Source organism: Arvicola amphibius, chromosome 5 (assembly GCF_903992535.2).
Source record: "Arvicola amphibius chromosome 5, mArvAmp1.2, whole genome shotgun sequence".
Lineage (NCBI taxonomy): Eukaryota > Metazoa > Chordata > Mammalia > Rodentia > Cricetidae > Arvicola > Arvicola amphibius.
In genome coordinates, this window is record NC_052051.1 from 452,517 (window position 1) to 471,338 (window position 18,822).

The 18,822-nt window shown below is 40.4% G+C and overlaps 2 protein-coding genes and 1 pseudogene across 3 annotated transcripts in view; 1 reads left to right on the forward strand and 2 right to left on the reverse strand.

Moving 5' to 3' along the window:
* The window catches only part of Dnajc5 (DnaJ heat shock protein family (Hsp40) member C5), a 32,888-nt gene that overhangs the window by 6,309 nt on the left and 7,757 nt on the right, over positions 1-18,822 (reverse strand). The window lies entirely within an intron of this gene.
* On the forward strand, positions 136-431 carry LOC119815865 (ATP synthase subunit e, mitochondrial-like). Its single transcript, XM_038332190.1, has one exon. The coding sequence runs from the start codon at positions 155-157 to the stop codon at positions 368-370; it is 216 nt and encodes a 71-aa protein (XP_038188118.1). The 5' UTR covers positions 136-154; the 3' UTR covers positions 371-431.
* LOC119815864 lies at positions 8,214-8,666 on the reverse strand (annotated as a pseudogene).

Sequence of the window (18,822 nt, forward strand, 5' to 3'; positions counted from 1 at the left end):
TGTGTTAAATATTATAATCCCAATCACTAGAGCAAAATGCAAAAAGGGGCTGGGGCTGATGCAGCTTAGTGGCAGATGACTTTCCTAGTATGCATGCACACTAGGCACCAATCAAAACTGCAGTTAAGCTTCCGGCGCGAAGGTCACAGACAAGATGGTGCCCCCAGTTCAGGTCTCTCCGCTCATCAAGCTCGGCCGATACTCAGCCCTGGTCCTCGGCAAGGCCTACGGCGCCAAGCACTACAGTTACCTAAAGCCCCGGGCAGAGGAGGAGAGGAGGGTGGCGGCGGAGGAAAAGAAGAGACTAGATGAGCTGAAACGGATTGAAAGAGAACGGGCAGAAGCTCAAGATGACAGCATACTCAAGTGAAGCGCCAGTGAGCTTGCCTTTCTTAAGTCGCTGAGGATGAATAAAGCTTTGTCGTGCGAAAAAAAAACAAAAAAACAACAACAACAACAAAAAAAAAACTGCAAGCACACCTACACCCACACATACACACAGAGCAAAGAGGTATATAGCTACAAAGTTTAAAGAAAAAAAGCAAAAAAATATGCTGGATGTGCTAGTACATGCCTGTGACCCCAGCTATTGGGAAGGCTGAGGCAAAAGGATCTAGACTGAGGTCTAGCCTTATATTTTTTTTAAAGGCCCCATCTTTAAAAACCTACAACAAAACCTTAAAGAAATGGAAGGAACCAATATAATATGAACAGAGGGCAGAGGAGGAGTGGATGGGGAGGGGGATATAATATGGGAGGTAGGGGAGGGAACAAGACAGAGAGGAGGAAGGGAAAACTGGTCAGTAAGTAAAATAAGTGAAAAAAATGTTAATTAAATAAAAACAAAAGTCAAAGGGGGGGAGGATTGCTCATGATAAAAAACATTTAATGAGCTTTTCAGAAGCCCTTCAGCAGCTACTCAAAGCAAACCCCGGAACCCAGTTCTCTGTGGTGAAGAAACTGGGCCCTGAAATACACCTTTAGAAGCTACTTGGCCATTTTTGTTTTCACTAAGTACTTCTTTTATTGACAAAATGACCCCTCTTCTCAATTTCAGAAGTGTGCCCAGAGAATGGTTTGTTTGGTTGGTTTTTTTCGAGACACGGTTTCTGTTTAGCTTTAGAGTCTGTCCTGGAAGTCTCTCTGTAGACCAGGTTAGCCTCAAACTCACAGATATCCACCTGCCTCCCAAATTCCGGGATTAAAGCCATGCGCCAACACCGCCTGGCTTTGTTTTGGGTTTTGAGATGTGGTTTCTCTGTGTAGCCCTGACTGTCCTGAACTCTTGAGATCCGCCTGTCTTTGCCTCCCAAGTACTGGGATGAAAGGCGTGTACCACGCAGCCAGGCAGTGGTGGTGCAGACCTTCAATCCCAGCACTTGGGAGGCAGAGGCAGGCAGATCTCAGTGAGTTCAAGGCCAGCCTTGTCTACAGGACAGGACTGTCAAACAGAGAAACCCTGTCTCAAAAAACAAAACAAGGTGTACACCATAGCCCAATGGTTTTTGCCATGTAATAAATCAATAGTGTTTGCACATGAACACTTCCACCTATCGCCAAAACACTGGTTAAGAATCATCAACATCAGCCAGGAAGTGGTGATTCCAGGACAGGCTCAAAAGCTACACAGAGAAACCCTGTCTCGAAAAAAACCAAACAATCATCTACATTCATATTTCCTGAACTGCCATTCTTGAGATTCCAAATAAAATAGTCCTTCTTACTTTTGCAGTGTCTGGGTTTAAACTAAATGACAAAGCAGAAAGAAAAAAAAAATCGAGAAATTTAAAGAGCCAAAAGTTGACTTTTTCTTTAATATTTGTATGTGTGTGCGTGTGCCCACATTCATGAGACTCTGGGTTCTTGATCCTCGGTTCCTGAAGCCAGTCTGAGACAGGTAGAAGACCAACCTGTGATTTACTTACTCTCAGGCTTATGCAATGAAGTACTGAAGCTTTCATAAAAACTCAGACTAGAGGGCTGGAGAGATGGCTCAGTGGTTAAGAGCACTGGCTTCTCTCTCAGAGGACCCAGGTTCAATTCCCAGCACCCACATGGCAGCTCACAACTGTCTGTAACTCCAGTTCCAGAGGGTCTGATACCCTCATACAGACACACATGTAGTCAAGACACCAATGTACATAAAATAAAAATAAATCATTAAAAAAAAACCCTCAGACTAGAGAGAGACTATACACTAGATAGAATATGAGATGTCTCTCAGGAAGGTGAATAAGGAAATACTCAAGAGACACAAGTATCTTGTTTGGAACCAATCAGAAGTTTACCCTATGCATGAAAATATTTTATTATGTATGTGTGCATCTATGTATAGATAAGTGCACTGAGTTCAGGTAGGTGCCTGTGGACACCAGAGGCAGTGGATCCCTTAAAGCTGGAGTTATAGATGGTTGTTAGCCACCCAGCATGGCTGCTGGGAACTCAACTTCAACAAATGAGCCTTTTCTCCATCCTGGGACTCTTCATCCATCTTTTAATATTACCCTTATTTGTAACCGTCAAAGTATGTTTTTGGAGACACCAGACTGAGGCTACCTACAATTCCTGAAATCAGCGTGGGGACAAGAAGATGAGGAGATGTACAGAAGACTGCTCAATAGCCCTCTCACATCGAGGCTGAACGAAGAACCCATTAGGAGGAAAAGAATCTCAAGAGCATGCAAGAGTCATAGATACACCCGCTCCCACTGTTAGGAACATCATAAAATACCAAGCTAGCAGCCATAACACACACACACAGGACCTGGTGTGGACCCATGCAGGCTTGTGCTCGCCATTTCAGACTCTGGGAACCCATTTGAGCTCTGGTTAGTTGTTTCAGGGGGCCATGCTCTCCTGGTGTCCTCCATCCCCTCTGACTCCTACCCTGACCAACTTCCTGCCAAGAAATCAGAAAGGCGAATAAATGGAAAAACTGAATTGACTGAAATTGGTGAAGGGTGAGAAAAAAAAATCTAAAGAGCTTTATGTGTTAAAAAATTTAATTTGTAATGAAAACCTTGTCAAAGGAATGAAATTTTAACAGCTGAGTAATAACTCTATCAGGTAAGTGCACCACATTTTCTTTATCGATTCTTCACTCGAGGGACATCTAGGTTGTTTCCACTGTCTATTATGAATAAAGCTGCTATGAACATAGCCGAGCCGGTGTTCTTGAGGTATGAAGGAGTGTCCTTTAGGCATATGTCCAGTAGTGATATAGCTGGATCAAGGTAGATCAAATCCCAATTTTCTGAGAAACCATACTGATTTCCATAGTGGCTGTACAAATTTACACTTCTATCAGCAATGGAGGAATGAATGTTCCCCTTGCTCCATATACAACAGCATGAGTTGTCACTTGTGTTTTTGATCTTGGCCATTCTGACAGATGTAAGATGGAGTCTCAGAATCATTCTGATTTGAATTCCCCTGATGGCTAAGAATGTTTAACATTTCCTTAAGTGTCTTTCGGCCATTTGAGATTCTTCTATTGAGAATTCTCTGTTTAGATCTATACCCCATATTTAAATAGGATTACTTGGTATTTTGATGTCTAATTTCTTGAGTTCTTTGTATCTTTTAGACATCAGCCCTCCGTCAAATGTAGGGTTGGTGAAGATCTTTTCCCATTCTGTAGGCTGCCATTTTGTCCTTCTGATAGTGCCCTTTGCTGTAAAAAGCTTTTTAGTTTCATGAGGTCCTATTGTGTAATGGGAGACTGTGTTTTGTTTCCCGGCTGCCCAGACCCAAATAATCACACAAAAACTATTAATTACAACACTGTTTGATCGATGGCTCAGACATGTTTCTAGTTAGCACTCACAGCTTAATTAATCCATTTCTATTAGTCTACTGGTAAGGTTCCAATGTCTTTCTCCTTCAGCAGCTACGTGGCCTTTCTCCCTGCATTCAGTTTTCCCACGTGGCTTTATTCTACTCTTCCATAGACCAAAGCAGCTTCTTTATTAACCAATGGTAACAAAACATATTCACATCATACAGAGAGGAATCCCACATCACCATTTATTAATTGCTGTATAGCGTGGTCTTCTTGTGGGTCTCCTAACAGTGGAAGCAGAGTCTCTGACTCTGTTGCCTGCTTCTGGGACCCTTTTCTCCTACTTGAGGAGAAAGAGTGGATGGGTGAGGGCAAGGAGGAGGTGGAGAAAGAGGGACTAGAGGAAAGGAGGGAGAGGAAGAACTGTAGGGATATAAAAACAAACAAACAACAAAACGATGAAATAGTAATTTAAATATTTTAATTAGCTTTATTTTCAATTCTCGAACTGAGCAACACTGTAAACTAAAAGTTGTAAAGATGGTGCAGTCCAGGCTAGCTTTGTGCTTAGACTCCTGCTTTAGCCTTTAAAGTATTGGGATTACAGGCATGGGCTTCCCTGCCTATAAAACAACAGTTTTATAACAAAGGACTCAAAAGAAGCAGAAACAAAGGGATAGAAGCATAGAAAAATTACTTACTAGTAGATATCGTGTTGTTAAGGTCACTTCTGTGATAAAGACTGATAGTCTAAGGCTGGGTACCCTCCCTCCATCTTCCCTCCTACCTTCCACTGTCCTCCTCCTTTCTTCCTTCTTGATGCTCTGAATTCCTGAATCAAGGATGCTTAGCATATACAAAGTGCCTTGGTTTACCTCTGAGCCAACCCAAACAGCCAGTCTTAGTGGGTATAATTAAAAATAAAACCAGGACAAATAACAATACACACCCAATAGAAAGGCTTAGCCAGTTTACTCATTGTGAAGCGAGAATTGTGTCAGCACCACGAGAACATCACAGACACATCAAACTCAAGTCTTTAGACCTGTTGTGCCATATGCCTCTCTACCTACTAAGCCATCTTGCTGGACCTATGTAGGAATACTATAAGACAATAATAAAAAATATAGTCTAAAAATATGAGCCAGTAACAGTCAATTACTGCTATTATCAAGTATTATGTACAATATACAATTATGTGTGTTCCACTTTCTTGTGAGAGATGTGCAGTAAGTTTATTTACACCAGCATCACCACACATTCAAGAAATGTGTTGCACTGTGATGCTTCAATGGCACAAATTCTAAGTCCAATATTTTATAGAACCAGCTAAACAGATAGGACGTGTCCCTAATGCAAGCAGTGTGTTTTAGTTTTTAAATGGGCTGTTTACAATTGCTGATAAAAATGCAAACAGTATGAATTTCTTTACATGTTGTTGGAAATGTAAAATGTACAACCACTTTAGAACATAGATTGGCGGTATCTTAAAAAAGTTAAACATAGAGGCTTGCAAGATGGCTCAGTGGTTAAGAACACTGGTTGTTCTTCCAGAGGATCCGAGTTCAATTTCCAGCACCCACATGCAGCTCAAACTGTATCTCCAGTTCCAGGGGATCTGATACCTTCACAGCAACACATAAAGTAAAATATTAAAAAAAAAGAAAGTAAACATGTGCCAGACATGGTGGTGCACACCTTTAATCACAGCACTTGGGAGGCAGTGGCAGGCAGATCTGTGAGTTTGCAGCCAGCCTGGTGTGTAGAGCAAGTTCCAGGACAGTCAGAACTACACAGAGAAACCGTGTCTCAAACCACACCCCCCAAAAGTTAAGCATGTACTTTCCATGATTCAGCAATTCTACTGCTACAAACACTGATCCCAAAGCACACTTAATATTTAAACCTTGGAAATATATCAACAGTAGGCAGATAAAAAAAATGGGTTTATATCTATAAAAAATGACTACTAATGCAATATAATCAATTTAAAACTACTGTTATTTCAGTCACAATATGGCTGACACTTCCGGGTTCCAGGGCCATGTGTGTGGACAAGCCCTTGGGCATGACCCACAGGCAGCATGGCTGTATCATCTACGTATGATGCAGCTGCAGCCACATCATCCCCCTATGGGCATGTGCTAGGCGCCATCTTTCAGGCCCCCCCCCCGCCTGTAACTCCTCCCCCTTAATAAACTCCTATGCGGGTTTGTTATCCACGTTTCTTTCTCAGCTGTGACAGAAGACACTCTACTCCCTTGAGGCTGAGAAGCAAGAAGAGGGATAACTGCAAAGGAAAGTGGCAGACCGAGACCACACACCCACCACAGTTACCACAGGAAGACCACAGGTTTGAGGTCAACAAGGACAATGCCACAAGACCTCATTTCAAAATAAAAGTTAAGCCAAGAGTGGTGGCACATATCTTTAATCCGAACACTCAGCAGGCAGATCTCTGTGAGTTCAAGATCAGCCTGGTCTACAGAGTGAGTTCCAGGACAACCATGGCTATGTAGAGAAACCCTACTTAAAAAAAAAAAAAAAAAAAAAAAAAAAAAAAAAAAAAAAAAAAAGAAAAAGAAAAAGAAAACGACAAGCAAACAGGTATTTTATTTTTTTGGTCTTTCAAGACAAGGTTTCTCTGTGCAGCCATTTAGGTCCTGGAACAAACTCTGTAGACCAGTGTTGGGCCTCATAAGGCCTGGGCGTGAGGCTCAGTATAACTTCCTGATCCCGGATCGAGTTTGGAGACCTGTCTTTGGCCATGACTTCCACATGAGTGACTCAGCACAGTCTGACCTAAACCTGCCTCTGCCCAGCCACTGCTAATGTGGCAAAATATCATTGGCCCTATTCCTTACTCTGCCTCAACCCATCTCAAGATTCCCACCCCCATCTCAGCCCTATTTAAATTCTTGCCTGATGCAATTAAATGATGCATGTGTTTTTCCCTGGTTGGTGGTGTGTGTGTCCGGTTCATCAACACTCACCATCTTTCCGCTCAGCCCCAGGGAAAGTATGGCAGGTCCGGCTCTGCCCCCCACCCCCATCTGCCAGAGAACCCAGCCTGAGTTCTGGGATTAAAGACACAACAAACAAACAAATAAATACAATTTAAAGCAGGTGGAGGGATGACGTAGTGGTTCAGTTCCCTCTGTCCATGCTGGGCAGGTCACAGCTGCCCAACTCCTGCTGGCTCTCAGGACACCTGCATACACATGGCATATGCTTACACAGAGTTATACAAAAAGTAAAATTTTAAAAAAAATGGGAAAAAACATTTCAATGGAAGGATTTTGGTCTCTGTATGATAATATGCTACATAGTTTGAAAATGGAAATGACGGGCTGGGCGGTGGTGGCGCAAGCCTTTAATCCCAGCATTTGAGAGGCAGAGGCAGGCAGATCTCTGTGAGCTCAAGGCCAGCTTAGTTCCAGGACAGGCTCCAAAGCTACAGAGAAACCCTGTTGGGGGGGAGGAAAATGGAACGACTGAGAGGGTATCTAATTTAGATTGGATTGATGTGATATCAATTGTAAACACTATCAACTTTATCATCTGTCTCATCATTAAGAAAGTTGGTTAATCTGAGTGCTAAGAAACAGGCCTTAGAAAAACCTAACAAAACACATCACAGAGATATTCAAATCCAGATAGAGAAATTTAATGGAGAGCCAATTTCAGCATTGCATTATAAGAATAGAGAGGAACAGCCTAAGGTTTTCAGACAACCAACCTTAAAATATTCAGTAACCTTCCAGGAATTGTCAAGCGGCATATGCTGTTACAGCTAACTGGACTATTGTGCTAATGTTAGATTTAAGGAGACTCCAGGAAGCAGTAGTCCCATATGGCATGCATTCACCTTTTGTGAAGCAAATGTTAAACTCAGGGTCAGATAGTAGGATTATCCCTCACGACTACACAGAACTGGTGAACAGGGAGTACCTAGTTCAGAGAAGAGGCTAATATCACTGAAGAACAGAGTAAAGCTACAGGTGGGGAAACCTCCCAAGATCAAATCCTTGGAGGAGAATATGCTACTATAAGGAGGCGAGCTGTATGTGATGACCACACCCTGGATTTATGCCACACAGCAGCTTGGAATGCTTGGGACAGAATTGGAGAAATAAAAAAGAGAATCAAATCATTCACTAAAATTATACAGAGCCCAAAGAAAGCCTCTATGGATTTCTTTTTTTTCCCCCCCAAGCCGCAGCCCAATTTTATTTACACTCATTGCAAAGCTTGACTCAGGGCTAAACAACAGGTGCTGGGGGATGAGAGGTTGAAGGTCACAGAGGCTGCAGAGATGGATGACAAGGGGTGGGTAGGAGAAGGGAAGGCGATGGCGAGGACGGACAGGACCCTCTTCCAGTGGCCCCCAGGCTCCCGGGTGCGCCAGGGCAGAGAGCGGGTGAGGCTGTCTTCAGGATTTGGACTTCTAGACAGCTAGTCCAATGAGTCCGGCCAGTCCCGCCACACCCAGGGCCATGCCACCAACAATGGCCATGCCCACTAGTCCATCTTTCTTCATAGCCTTGTCGATGAGGCGCTCCAGCTCCTTGGCCTGGGTGTTCTAGGGCTCAGTCTGCAGCAACCCTCGCACATACTTTAGGGCCTTTTCATACTCCTTGAGTCGGTAGTTGCCCGGCCACCAGGTAGAAGACGTAATCCCGCTGTTCCTCTTTGTTCCCTTTGGGCAACAGCTCCTCCAGGAGCATGATGCCTTTACGGATGTCATCATTGTATTTGCTTCGCACCAGGCGTACTCAAACTGTGTGCTTTTGGATACAGAGCCAGCAGCCTGCTCAGCCTGAAATTTCCTTTCAAAATTCTTCAGATCCTCCATAGACACCAGTTCGTTCAGCACGGCCTCCATGGCCACTGCCCCTGTAAGCCTCACACTAAGGTCTCTACTGGGCCACGGTCTCCATGGTCCAGTGGCAGGGACAGAGAGGCACTTCCGGCCCCTCTATGGATTTCTTACAAAGACTGACTTCAGCAGTAAATAGAATGATACCAAACTCAGAAGCTAAACAAATAATAATTGAATTTCTGGGGCTTAAAAATGCCAACTTTCTATGCAAAAGGATAATTAGGCTGTTAAGGAATAGGTCAACACCTCTGGAGAAATGGATTTGAGATACAATTAATACTGAATCTCATGACAAAGATGATACATGGATAGGAGAGGTGATTTCTAGAGGTTTGAGGAAAATATTGAAATGTCAAATGTTATAGTTGTGGCACACAGGGTGACCTTAAAAGGAATTGTTGACAGGATGTTCTTAGAAACAATGTTTTTTCCTAAGAATGATCCATTCAGAAGGCCCCTCCCTTCTAGATTACACAGGTGTGGCAAAGGTGAACATAGATCAATGAGTAATAGTCAAGGAAATCCCCCCCCCACCCAAACTCAGTGAAGGGCTGTTCGCAGGCCACTATGCCAAAGCTGGTTCAGCTATTTCATGCCCATTGTAGAGGAAACTCCTTCCCAGAGCAATTATAGAACCTAATGCCTACTGTAAGAAACCACACTGCTCTTGATCACAGCTAAAGAGAGAATGAAAAATTTAGGAGAAACCATAAAGCGAGTGTTTTGGCAAACTTCTATAAATGAACAAAGACCAAACTTAAAAATACGAATAAATGATGTTATTGAAGGCCTGGTAAACATAGGTGTAGATACAACAATACTTTCATCAGAATTTTGGCATCCAAATTGGTCTCTTCAGGACGGAAATGTTCAGTTTTTAGGAACTGGAACTTTAACTCAGGTAAAACAGAGCTCAAGATGGGTCAAATATATAGGGCCAAAAAGACAGAGGAAAATTAAAACTATATGTGGCTAATACAGCAATGAATTTGCGGGGGCGTGATTTGTTACAGCAATAGAGTACTCAGATTAACATTACCCCAATCTTGGAAACAAACCAAAAATTAATGTATATTTCTGGGAAAATTGGAAGGTTTTATAATGAACAATCACCAACCATTCAGGTTGTACAAGAACAGGGCACAATAGCTGCTGATTTTCAAGACACCAACCACTACCTTTAAAATGGTTGACAGACAAACCTGTATGGGTTAAGCAATGATTTTTAACAAAAGAGAAAGTGCATGCTTTAGAACAGCCGGTACAGGAGCAACTAGATGCTCAGCTGAAGTAGGATGGCCTTCTCTCTGTGTTACTTTCATTGGTCAAATAAAGAAACTGCGTTGGCCTTTTGACAGGACAGCAGCTTAGACAGGAGGAGTAGACTGAACAGAATGTTGGGGGAAAGCAGAGTCAGGCAGACCCCATGGCTCTCCTCTCCAAGACAGACGCCGGTTAGACTCATCCTGGTAAGCCACAGCCAACTGGCGATACAGATTATTAGAAATGGATTGAATCAATATGTAAGAGCTAGCCAATAAGAGGTTAGAACTAATGGGCCAGGCAGTGTTTAAATGAATATAATTTCTGTATTATTTCCGGGCTAAGCTAGCTATGAGGGAGCTGGGCGGGACGAAAAGTAGGACTGCTCGCCTCATCACCACACTCAGCACACTGAAGAATCAACCAGCCCTTGGAGTTCTCCTGTATTTGTTGTTAAGAAGAAATCTGGAAAATGGAAAGTGGTAACAGATCTAAGAACTGTTAATAAGGTGATTCAGCCAATTGGCTCTACAGTCTGGCACTCCTTTGCCTTCTGTTGCCTAAAGGATGGCCTCTCTTATAGTTATTGGGTTAAAAGACTGTTTCTTCACTATATCTTTACAAGAAAAGGACAGAGAAAATTTGCCTTCACAGTATCTACTTATAATCTTAGCATGCTAAAAGATATCAATGGAAGATTCTCCCACAGGGAATGATAAATAGTCCCCACCCTGTGCCAATATTTTGTAAATCAGCCACTGGAAATGATATGTAAGCAATTTCTTAAATCTAGTCTACCATTACACGGACATTTTGCTATCTGATTCAAATGTAGATACTTTAGAATGTTTGAAGAAGTAAAGAAATTTTTGCCTTGTTAGGGATTACAAACTACTCCTGAAAGATACAAAGAAGAGAGTCTATTAATTATTTAGGTTATTAAAAAATTAGACCCCAAAAGGTGTAAATAAGGAGAGATCGGTTTCAGACTCTTAATGACTTACAAAGATTGCTAAGAGACACTTCCCATCTACAGCCCACTATTGAGATAGGTCCTGATGACATGATTAATTTAAACAAAACCTTAGATGGTGACAAGGACTTAAATAGTCCCAGGGAAGCTGAGAGAGAATTGGCTTTTATTGAACAGGCACAGAGGCACCTGTGGATCATGTGGATCTGAGTCGTAACTGCATTCTGGTCATATTACCCTCCAAACATTTCCCTAGAGGAATTTTAATGCAGAAGGAAGATGTTACCATAGAATGGACCATTTTTTCCTTTTTACCAAATAAACCGAGTAAAAAATTAAAAACTCATGTGGAAAAGGTCTCTGAGTTAATTCTAAAAGGAAAATTGAGACTTGGTCAATTAGCAGGACAGACTCAGCAGAAATTATAGTAGCTTTTTATAATGATGGAGTTGACAAATTATTGGAAGAAAGTGAACACTGGCAAAGAGCTTATAGTAAATTTTTTGGGAGAGATTAGCAACAATTATTCCAAAAGCAAGAGAATTCAACTTAAAATGAGAACTAGCTGAATCCTTCCTCACATTGTATGGGACACACCAATAACTGGGGTCCCTAAATTCCATATTGATGCAAATAAATCAGAAAAGGCAGGTTACAAACCAAAAAATTTAAGTGGATCAAAGCCCTCACAATTCTGTCCAAATGTTGGATTATATGTTCTTCTCATGGTACTAAGAGATTTTAAAGAACCTCAACATAGTTACCAATTCGCAACATGCCGAGTTGTTTTGCATATTGAAACTATTGAAACTGCTGAATTTATACCAGAAGATACAGTGACTTTATTATTTATTCAGTTACAACATATAATCAGAAATAGGCATAATCTCATATATATAACACATATCCGATCCCATACAGGAAACTGATCAATTATTGACTAAAAATGTGCTGAAGACCTCAGGATTTCATGCCAATAGCAATGGTTTAAAAAGACTTTTCTATCATGTAGCAACAAGCCAAGGACATTATAAGGAAATGTCCTACTTGTTCTTTATACACCAAACACCACCACTGCGGTGAGTGACCCAAAGGCACTCAAGGAAATGAGAACTGGCAGATGGGTGTGCTCTATTTTGTAGAATCTGGAAAACTAAAATATGTAACCACCACTGATACCTATTCAGGTTTTCAATAGGCAACTGCTTTGAGTTCAGAAAATGCTGATTTGGTAATCACACATTTGCTAGAAGTTATGGTCATCATGGGTATACCTGTACAAATACAGACAATGCTCCAGCATGTCTCTTAAAATGAAACAGTTTTTTTTTGCTTATTTATATATATATATTACATATATTCCACACAATCCTAGAGGGTAGGCAGTTAAAGAAAGATCAAATTGAACTCTAAAGGATATGTTAAATAAACAGACGTGGATGATAAATATCCCCAGAAATAGATTGCATAATGCTTTACTTTGAATTTTCCAAATGCTAATAAGAAAGAAATAGCAGCTGCAGAGAGACATTAGATAGTCTCATTAGAGGAAAAAAAAAAAAAACTACAGAATATCAGCCAATATACTTTAAAGATGTACTGACCTCAGAATGGAAACCAGGACATAATGTTACATTGGGGAAGGGGTTTTGCTTTTGTTTCCACAGGAGAAGAAAAGCTATGGATACCATCAAAACTGATAAAGATTCAACTTGAACAAGAGACAGCTCTTATTTACAAGAGAAGATACTTCATTAAGCACCATGGCCTTTTAATCAAAACCTACATATGAAACTAACAAATGCTTTTCATTTGATCAGATATAATTTGTCAAAAGAGAATCTCCACAAAGTTAGGGTTGGAAAAGGGTTTTGTTTTATCTTTTCAGGAGAATGAAAGACATCCAGCAAAGGAATCTGAAGACTACTGGACAAATCTGAAGAAAAGGACAAACCATCCAGAAAAGATGTCTCAAGGAAAGAGTAAATTGGCCTATTGGTACATCACATTTCCAACAGAATAAAATTTCATATATCTTCCCAAATGTTTATTTCTGCTGCTCTCTACAGACATATAATGCAAATGGTCTTTTTGTAGTCTCAGTCCAATTAAAGACTAAAGCTGGCTTTGGAGTTGGAATGTGGCTCTCTCCTTCTCTAAACCTAAGCAGGCTTATTAAATTAAAGTGAAATCCAAAATCTCTGTGTCATGTCAGAAGAACCACCTGATATGGGACAGAAGACAAACAAAAATTTAAGAACTATTTTATGGCCACTCATCTCATAATCCTTTGGTTTTATACTGACTCTTTAACAGCTTTTCTTAAGGTAAAAAACTTTGGGCGGGAGAGATGGTTTGGCAGTTAACAGCACTGAGTGCTCTTCCAGAGGACCCAGGTTCAATTCCCAGCACCCACATGGCAGTTCACAACTGCCTGTAAATCCAGTTCCAGGGGATCTGACACCTTCACAAAACTGCACATAAAATAAATAAATCATAAAAAGTTCTTTAAAAGGATTTTATATATATATATACATATATATATATATATATCTTTCTGTCATGATATCAATATATAGAGTAATAACTAATTCTAGGAAAAGGTTTCATCTTCATTCCTGTACATGATTTCGGGTTTGAGTTGCTATCAATTTTCTGTAGTGAACCACGAGCACACCTAACAGCGACCTCTGAAGTCTCCAAGAAGAGGACGGGGCCCCACAATGACTATTCCTCCAGGACTATGATAACACCACCAAGTTGAAAAACACCACCCCTAAAGACCAGCTTTGGACTACAAACTGCTCAGAACAATTTTGAGGTGGCTAGTTGAGATGATCCAGCCTAACAGACCACTCTACCCAGGACTCGAGACAAGTCCTGCACTTTCCCATTATGTAGAGACTTGACAAGAAATGATACAGCTACCTCTACCAGGACTTGACAATTAACCCAAATTTTTCTTTTCAAGATGCCCTAAAGATGTCATCACCCCCAGACAGCAGGAAGTAAATTTAAGAATATGACGCCCACATTCCCAAGAGATGGGGGACAGTTTTTGGTCATTCAATGGGTTATGGATATTTGTCATTATGTAGGGGGATTGCTGTTATTGGTAACGGTCAGGAAAAAAGCTAAACAAAGAAAACTAGATTCAAGGTTCTTGTTTTCAAAAGAAAAAAAGTGGACATAGATATGATAGAATAAAAGGGTAGATTACTGAATCTACTCTGAAAAGAAAAAAGGGAGGATGTAGATGATAAAATAAAAAGAAAGATTATTGAATCTACTTTTAAAAAGCAACTACTAGTTTTAAATGTTGCACACTTGATTGGACTTTTGTATATTGTATACAAATTTTAGATTAATTTTGTTAGAACATACTATACATACATTTCTATTCTTGTTCAAATCACTGTATCCATACAACTCATTTAACAATGTAACTCTCTAGTCCTTGTAAATTAGTATTATCAGCTGTTTAGGATAATAAGGAAATGCAGGTTAGTAGTCAATCACATTATAATCAAACTTGTAGTCACATTAAGTATGTTTTCAAGGTCAAAAAAGATATTTTAAATAAACAGGTCATCTCCACTTCAGAGATCTACAAAATATAGCAATTAAAATGTTCTAAAAAACATTTTTTTTAAATGACAATGAGACATGTCTGCTCCTGGCAGAACCAATCTACTTCAGTTCAAGGCCAGCCTGGTCTACATGAGTTAGTTCCAGGACAGGCTCCAAAGCTACAGAGAAATGCTGTTTCAACCCCCCTCCCTCTGCAAATAAGAAAATGGCACCAGCGTTCTGCCCTTATACCCTAGCCTAAGGCTACTCTTAGGAGAGATTCATGTTGGGTACATAACTGGCCAGTATATCCCCTGAGGATGATCTTTTTTAAAAAATATTTTTATTTATTTTTATTATGTCTGTGTGTATACCTGCAGACGAGAAGAGGGCACCAGACCCCATTACAGATGGTTGTGAGCCACCATGTGGTTGCTGGGAATTGAACTCAGGACCTGTGGTAGAGCAGGCAGTGCTCTTAACCTCTGAGCCATCTCTCCAGCCCCCCTGAGGATGATCTTAAAGTAGCAAATGAACACGCACTTAGAGTTGAGAACCAAGTGACCACATCAAATCCAGCGTGGAAGGAACCTGAAACAGACACAACAACTGAAGCACGACAAGCTGGAAAGACGCACCAGACTTCAGAGGGTAAGTATCAAAACACCCATACCCCAAAAAGATAATGCTGAAATTGAGTTGTTTCTTTGTTCCATAATTTCTCTCCTGTATATAAATACCACCTGCCTAGTTGCTGGGTGGAGTTCTCTGCATCTTTACTAGTTCAGAGTGCTGCCCAATTCATGAATCATTTCTTTGCTCAAAGTCTATTCAAACTAGCTTGTCTATGGTTTTGTTTAACAGTTTAGTGTTAGGAGTGGGATCTCAAGCAAATGTCCCAAGTAGACATTCTTCCACGCCCCCACTCTCTCCTGTCCCAGCAATTAGACAAGTAAAAGTACCTTACCAAGATCACTGTGTCCATGACTCTCCAAAAGCAAGTGGAGTCATGGCTGAGTTTACTTTTTAAATGAAGAAACACAAATCTGTGATGACCTCTTCATTTTATTTGTCTTTTTTTTTTTTAACTGAATTGCACTGTAGATTAAATAGTACAGCTAGAAGCCTCAGGTATATGCTTTTGAAAAGAGATTCCTCCATTGCTGGGCTTGGGGACCCATACCTATAATCCTAATACTCGGGAGGCTGAGGTGTGATGATCAAAAGTTCTAAGCTATATAGTGAGATCCTGTCTAACCCATCCCTCCCCGCAATACTAAGACTGAGTCTAGGTTTCCCAGCATGGGATGGGGATATAAGTTGAAGTTGAGGGAAACCTGTGCAAACAAAAAGTTCTCAGGCTTAAATATAAATATTTGCTTCCAGTTCTTTAGTGCACAGAGACTAAAGGTAGCTAGGACAACTAGCAAATATGTTTTGTGCCACACTGACAGATTTTACTAGAAGAAAACACCTGCTTCCAGCAGTTGGGATTCATAGATTTTCCAAACCACAGATTGCTAATATGTCAGGCTATTTATAACTGCTTCCTTCTTTGTGTTCACTGGAAACTAAGTGCCTTAAGGGGCAAAAGGGTTAGATTTCCAATAGATCCAACAATAATTAGAGAAATGATGTTGGAAATTCCACATTCAAATATAAAAGGAAGGTAAAATACATTTCTGTTAATGAAAAGCATGTACTCTTTAAAAAAATTTTTTTTTGGCCCAGTGAGGGGATGGCTCAACAGTTAAGAACACTTGTAAGACCCAAGCTCTTACACAATACCCACAAGGCAGCTCACAATTACAGTTCCAGGAGATGTGATGTCCTCTTCTGGCCTCTGGAGGCACCAAGCATGCATGTGTATGGGCAAAACAACCTTACACATAAAATAAAATAAAAAATAAAATCTAAAGAAAAATAATTTTGCCCCAAAATATTATTTTGTTATTTTTTAAAAAAGGGAAAATGAATACAAAAACAAAAAACACCATATGAGTGAAAAAGTTGTATAGGATTTATAGGAGATAAATTTTTTTAAAAGATATGCAAATTGCTAAGATAAGACGAGAACTGTTTGACTTTTTCATAAAATGAAGCACTGTTATTAAAAACACGGATTCAGGACTGCAGAGTCAGCTCAGAGGTTAAAAGCATGCACTGCTCTTGCAGAGAACAGTTGAGCACCCACATGGTGGTTCACAACCATGAGTGATTCCAGTTCAAGGAGATCCAACACACTCTTCTGACATACACAGTGCACACACATGCATACAGGTAAAAACACTGATAAACAAAATCAAATCTAAAAAAAATTTAACAAGCCGGGCAGTGGTGGCGCACGCCTTTAATCCCAGCACTCGGGAGGCAGAGGCAGGCGGATCTCTGTGAGTTCGAGGCCAGCCTGGTCTACAAGAGCTAGTTCCAGGACAGGCTCTAAAGCTGCAGAGAAACCCTGTCTCGAAAAACCAAAATAAATAAATAAAAATAAAAAAATTTAACAAAAAGACATTTTTTGGAGTCTTTCACGATCTCAACCACCAGTTTGTTTGTTAAATGAACAATGACTATTGTTCCCAGTGACTTGAGATCTGCTTTATGTTTTACAATCTTGGTAATTTAAAAAAAAAAAACTTTTCAAAATGATATCTCGACTTTGCTATATACATATAGCCCAAGCTGGTCTCAAACACTCAATTCTTTCACCTCAGCCTCTTGCATGCTGGGGTTGTGGATATGTGTCACACACCCAGCTTCAGTATCAAATTTTAAATTAAGTCTTTTTATTTCTCTCCAACTAACTTTAGAATTTCCCCGGTTGACCCTTAGAACATCTAAAAAAGATACTACTTATTAAAAAGTGCTATTATAGGCCGGGCAGTGGTGGTGCATGCCTTTAATCCTGGCACTCGGGAGGCAGAGGCAGGTGGATCTCCGTAAGTTCGAGGCCAGCCTGGTCTACAAGAGCTAGTTCCAGGACAGGCTCCAAAGCTACACAGAGAAACCCTGTCTCGAAAAACCAAAAAAAAAAAAAAAAAAAAAAAAAGAGGCAATCTTACCAAATCTACAGATTCAACACAATGCCCAGAAAAATTCTTCAAAGACCTCGAAAAAACAGTACTCAACTTCATATGGAAAAACAAAAAACCCAGGATAGCCAAAACAATCCTGTACAATAAAAGAACTTCTGGAGGCATCACAATCCCTGACTTCAAACTCTACTATAGATCTACAGTACTGAAAACAGCCTGGTATTGGCAATAAGAACAGACAGGAGGACCAATGGAACCAAATAGAAGACCCAGATATTAATCCACACACCTTTGAACACCTAATCTTTGATAAAGCAAAAAATATCAAATGGAAAAAAGAAAGCATATTTAACAAGTGGTGCTGGCATAACTGGATATCAACATGTAGAAGAATGAAAATAGACCCATATCTATCACCATGCACAAAACTCAAGTCCAAATGGATCAAAGACCTCAACATAAAGCCAGCCACACTGAACCTTACAGAAGAGAAAGTGGGAAGTAGACTTGAACACATTGGCACAGGGAACCACTTCCTAAATGGAACCCCAGCAGCACAGATACTGAGAGAAACAATTAATAAATGAGACCTCCTGAAACTGAAAAGCTTCTGTAAAGCAAAGGACACAGTTAAAAAGACAAAATGACAGCCTACAGAATGGGAAAAGATCTTCACTAACTCCACATCAGATAGAGGTCTGATCCAAAATATACAAAGAACTCAAGAAATTGGACACCAAAAGATCACATAATCCAATAGGAAAAATGGAGAACAGACCTAAATAGAGAACTCTCAACAGAGGAATCTAAAATGGCTGAAAGACACTTAAGAAAATGTTCAACATCCTTAGTCATCAGAAAATGCAAATCAAAACAACTCTGAGATTCCATCTTACACCTGTAAGAATGGCCAAGATCCAAAACACTGATGACAACTTATGCTGGAGAGGTTGTGGGGAAAAGGGAACACTTCTGCATTGTAGGTGGGAACGCAAGCTAGTACAACCCTTTGGATGTCAGTGTGGCAATTTCTCAGAAAATTAGGAAACAACCTTCCTCAAGACACAGTAATACCACTTTTGGTATATAGCCAAAGAATGCTCAATCATGCCACAAGGACATGTGTTCAACTGTGTTGATAGCAGCTTTGTTTGCCATAGCCAGAACCTGAAAACAACCTAAATGCCCCTCAACTGAAGAATGGATAAGGAAAATGTGGTACATTTACACAGCAGAAGAAAATAACGACAGCTTGAATTTTGCAGGAAATGGATGGAGCTAGAAAACATTATTTTGAGTGAGGTAACCCAGACACAGA

Bases quoted from the DNA above. Each gene is read 5' to 3' on its own strand.
- LOC119815865 (XM_038332190.1), top strand. From the start codon at position 155: ATGGTGCCCCCAGTTCAGGTCTCTCCGCTCATCAAGCTCGGCCGATAC.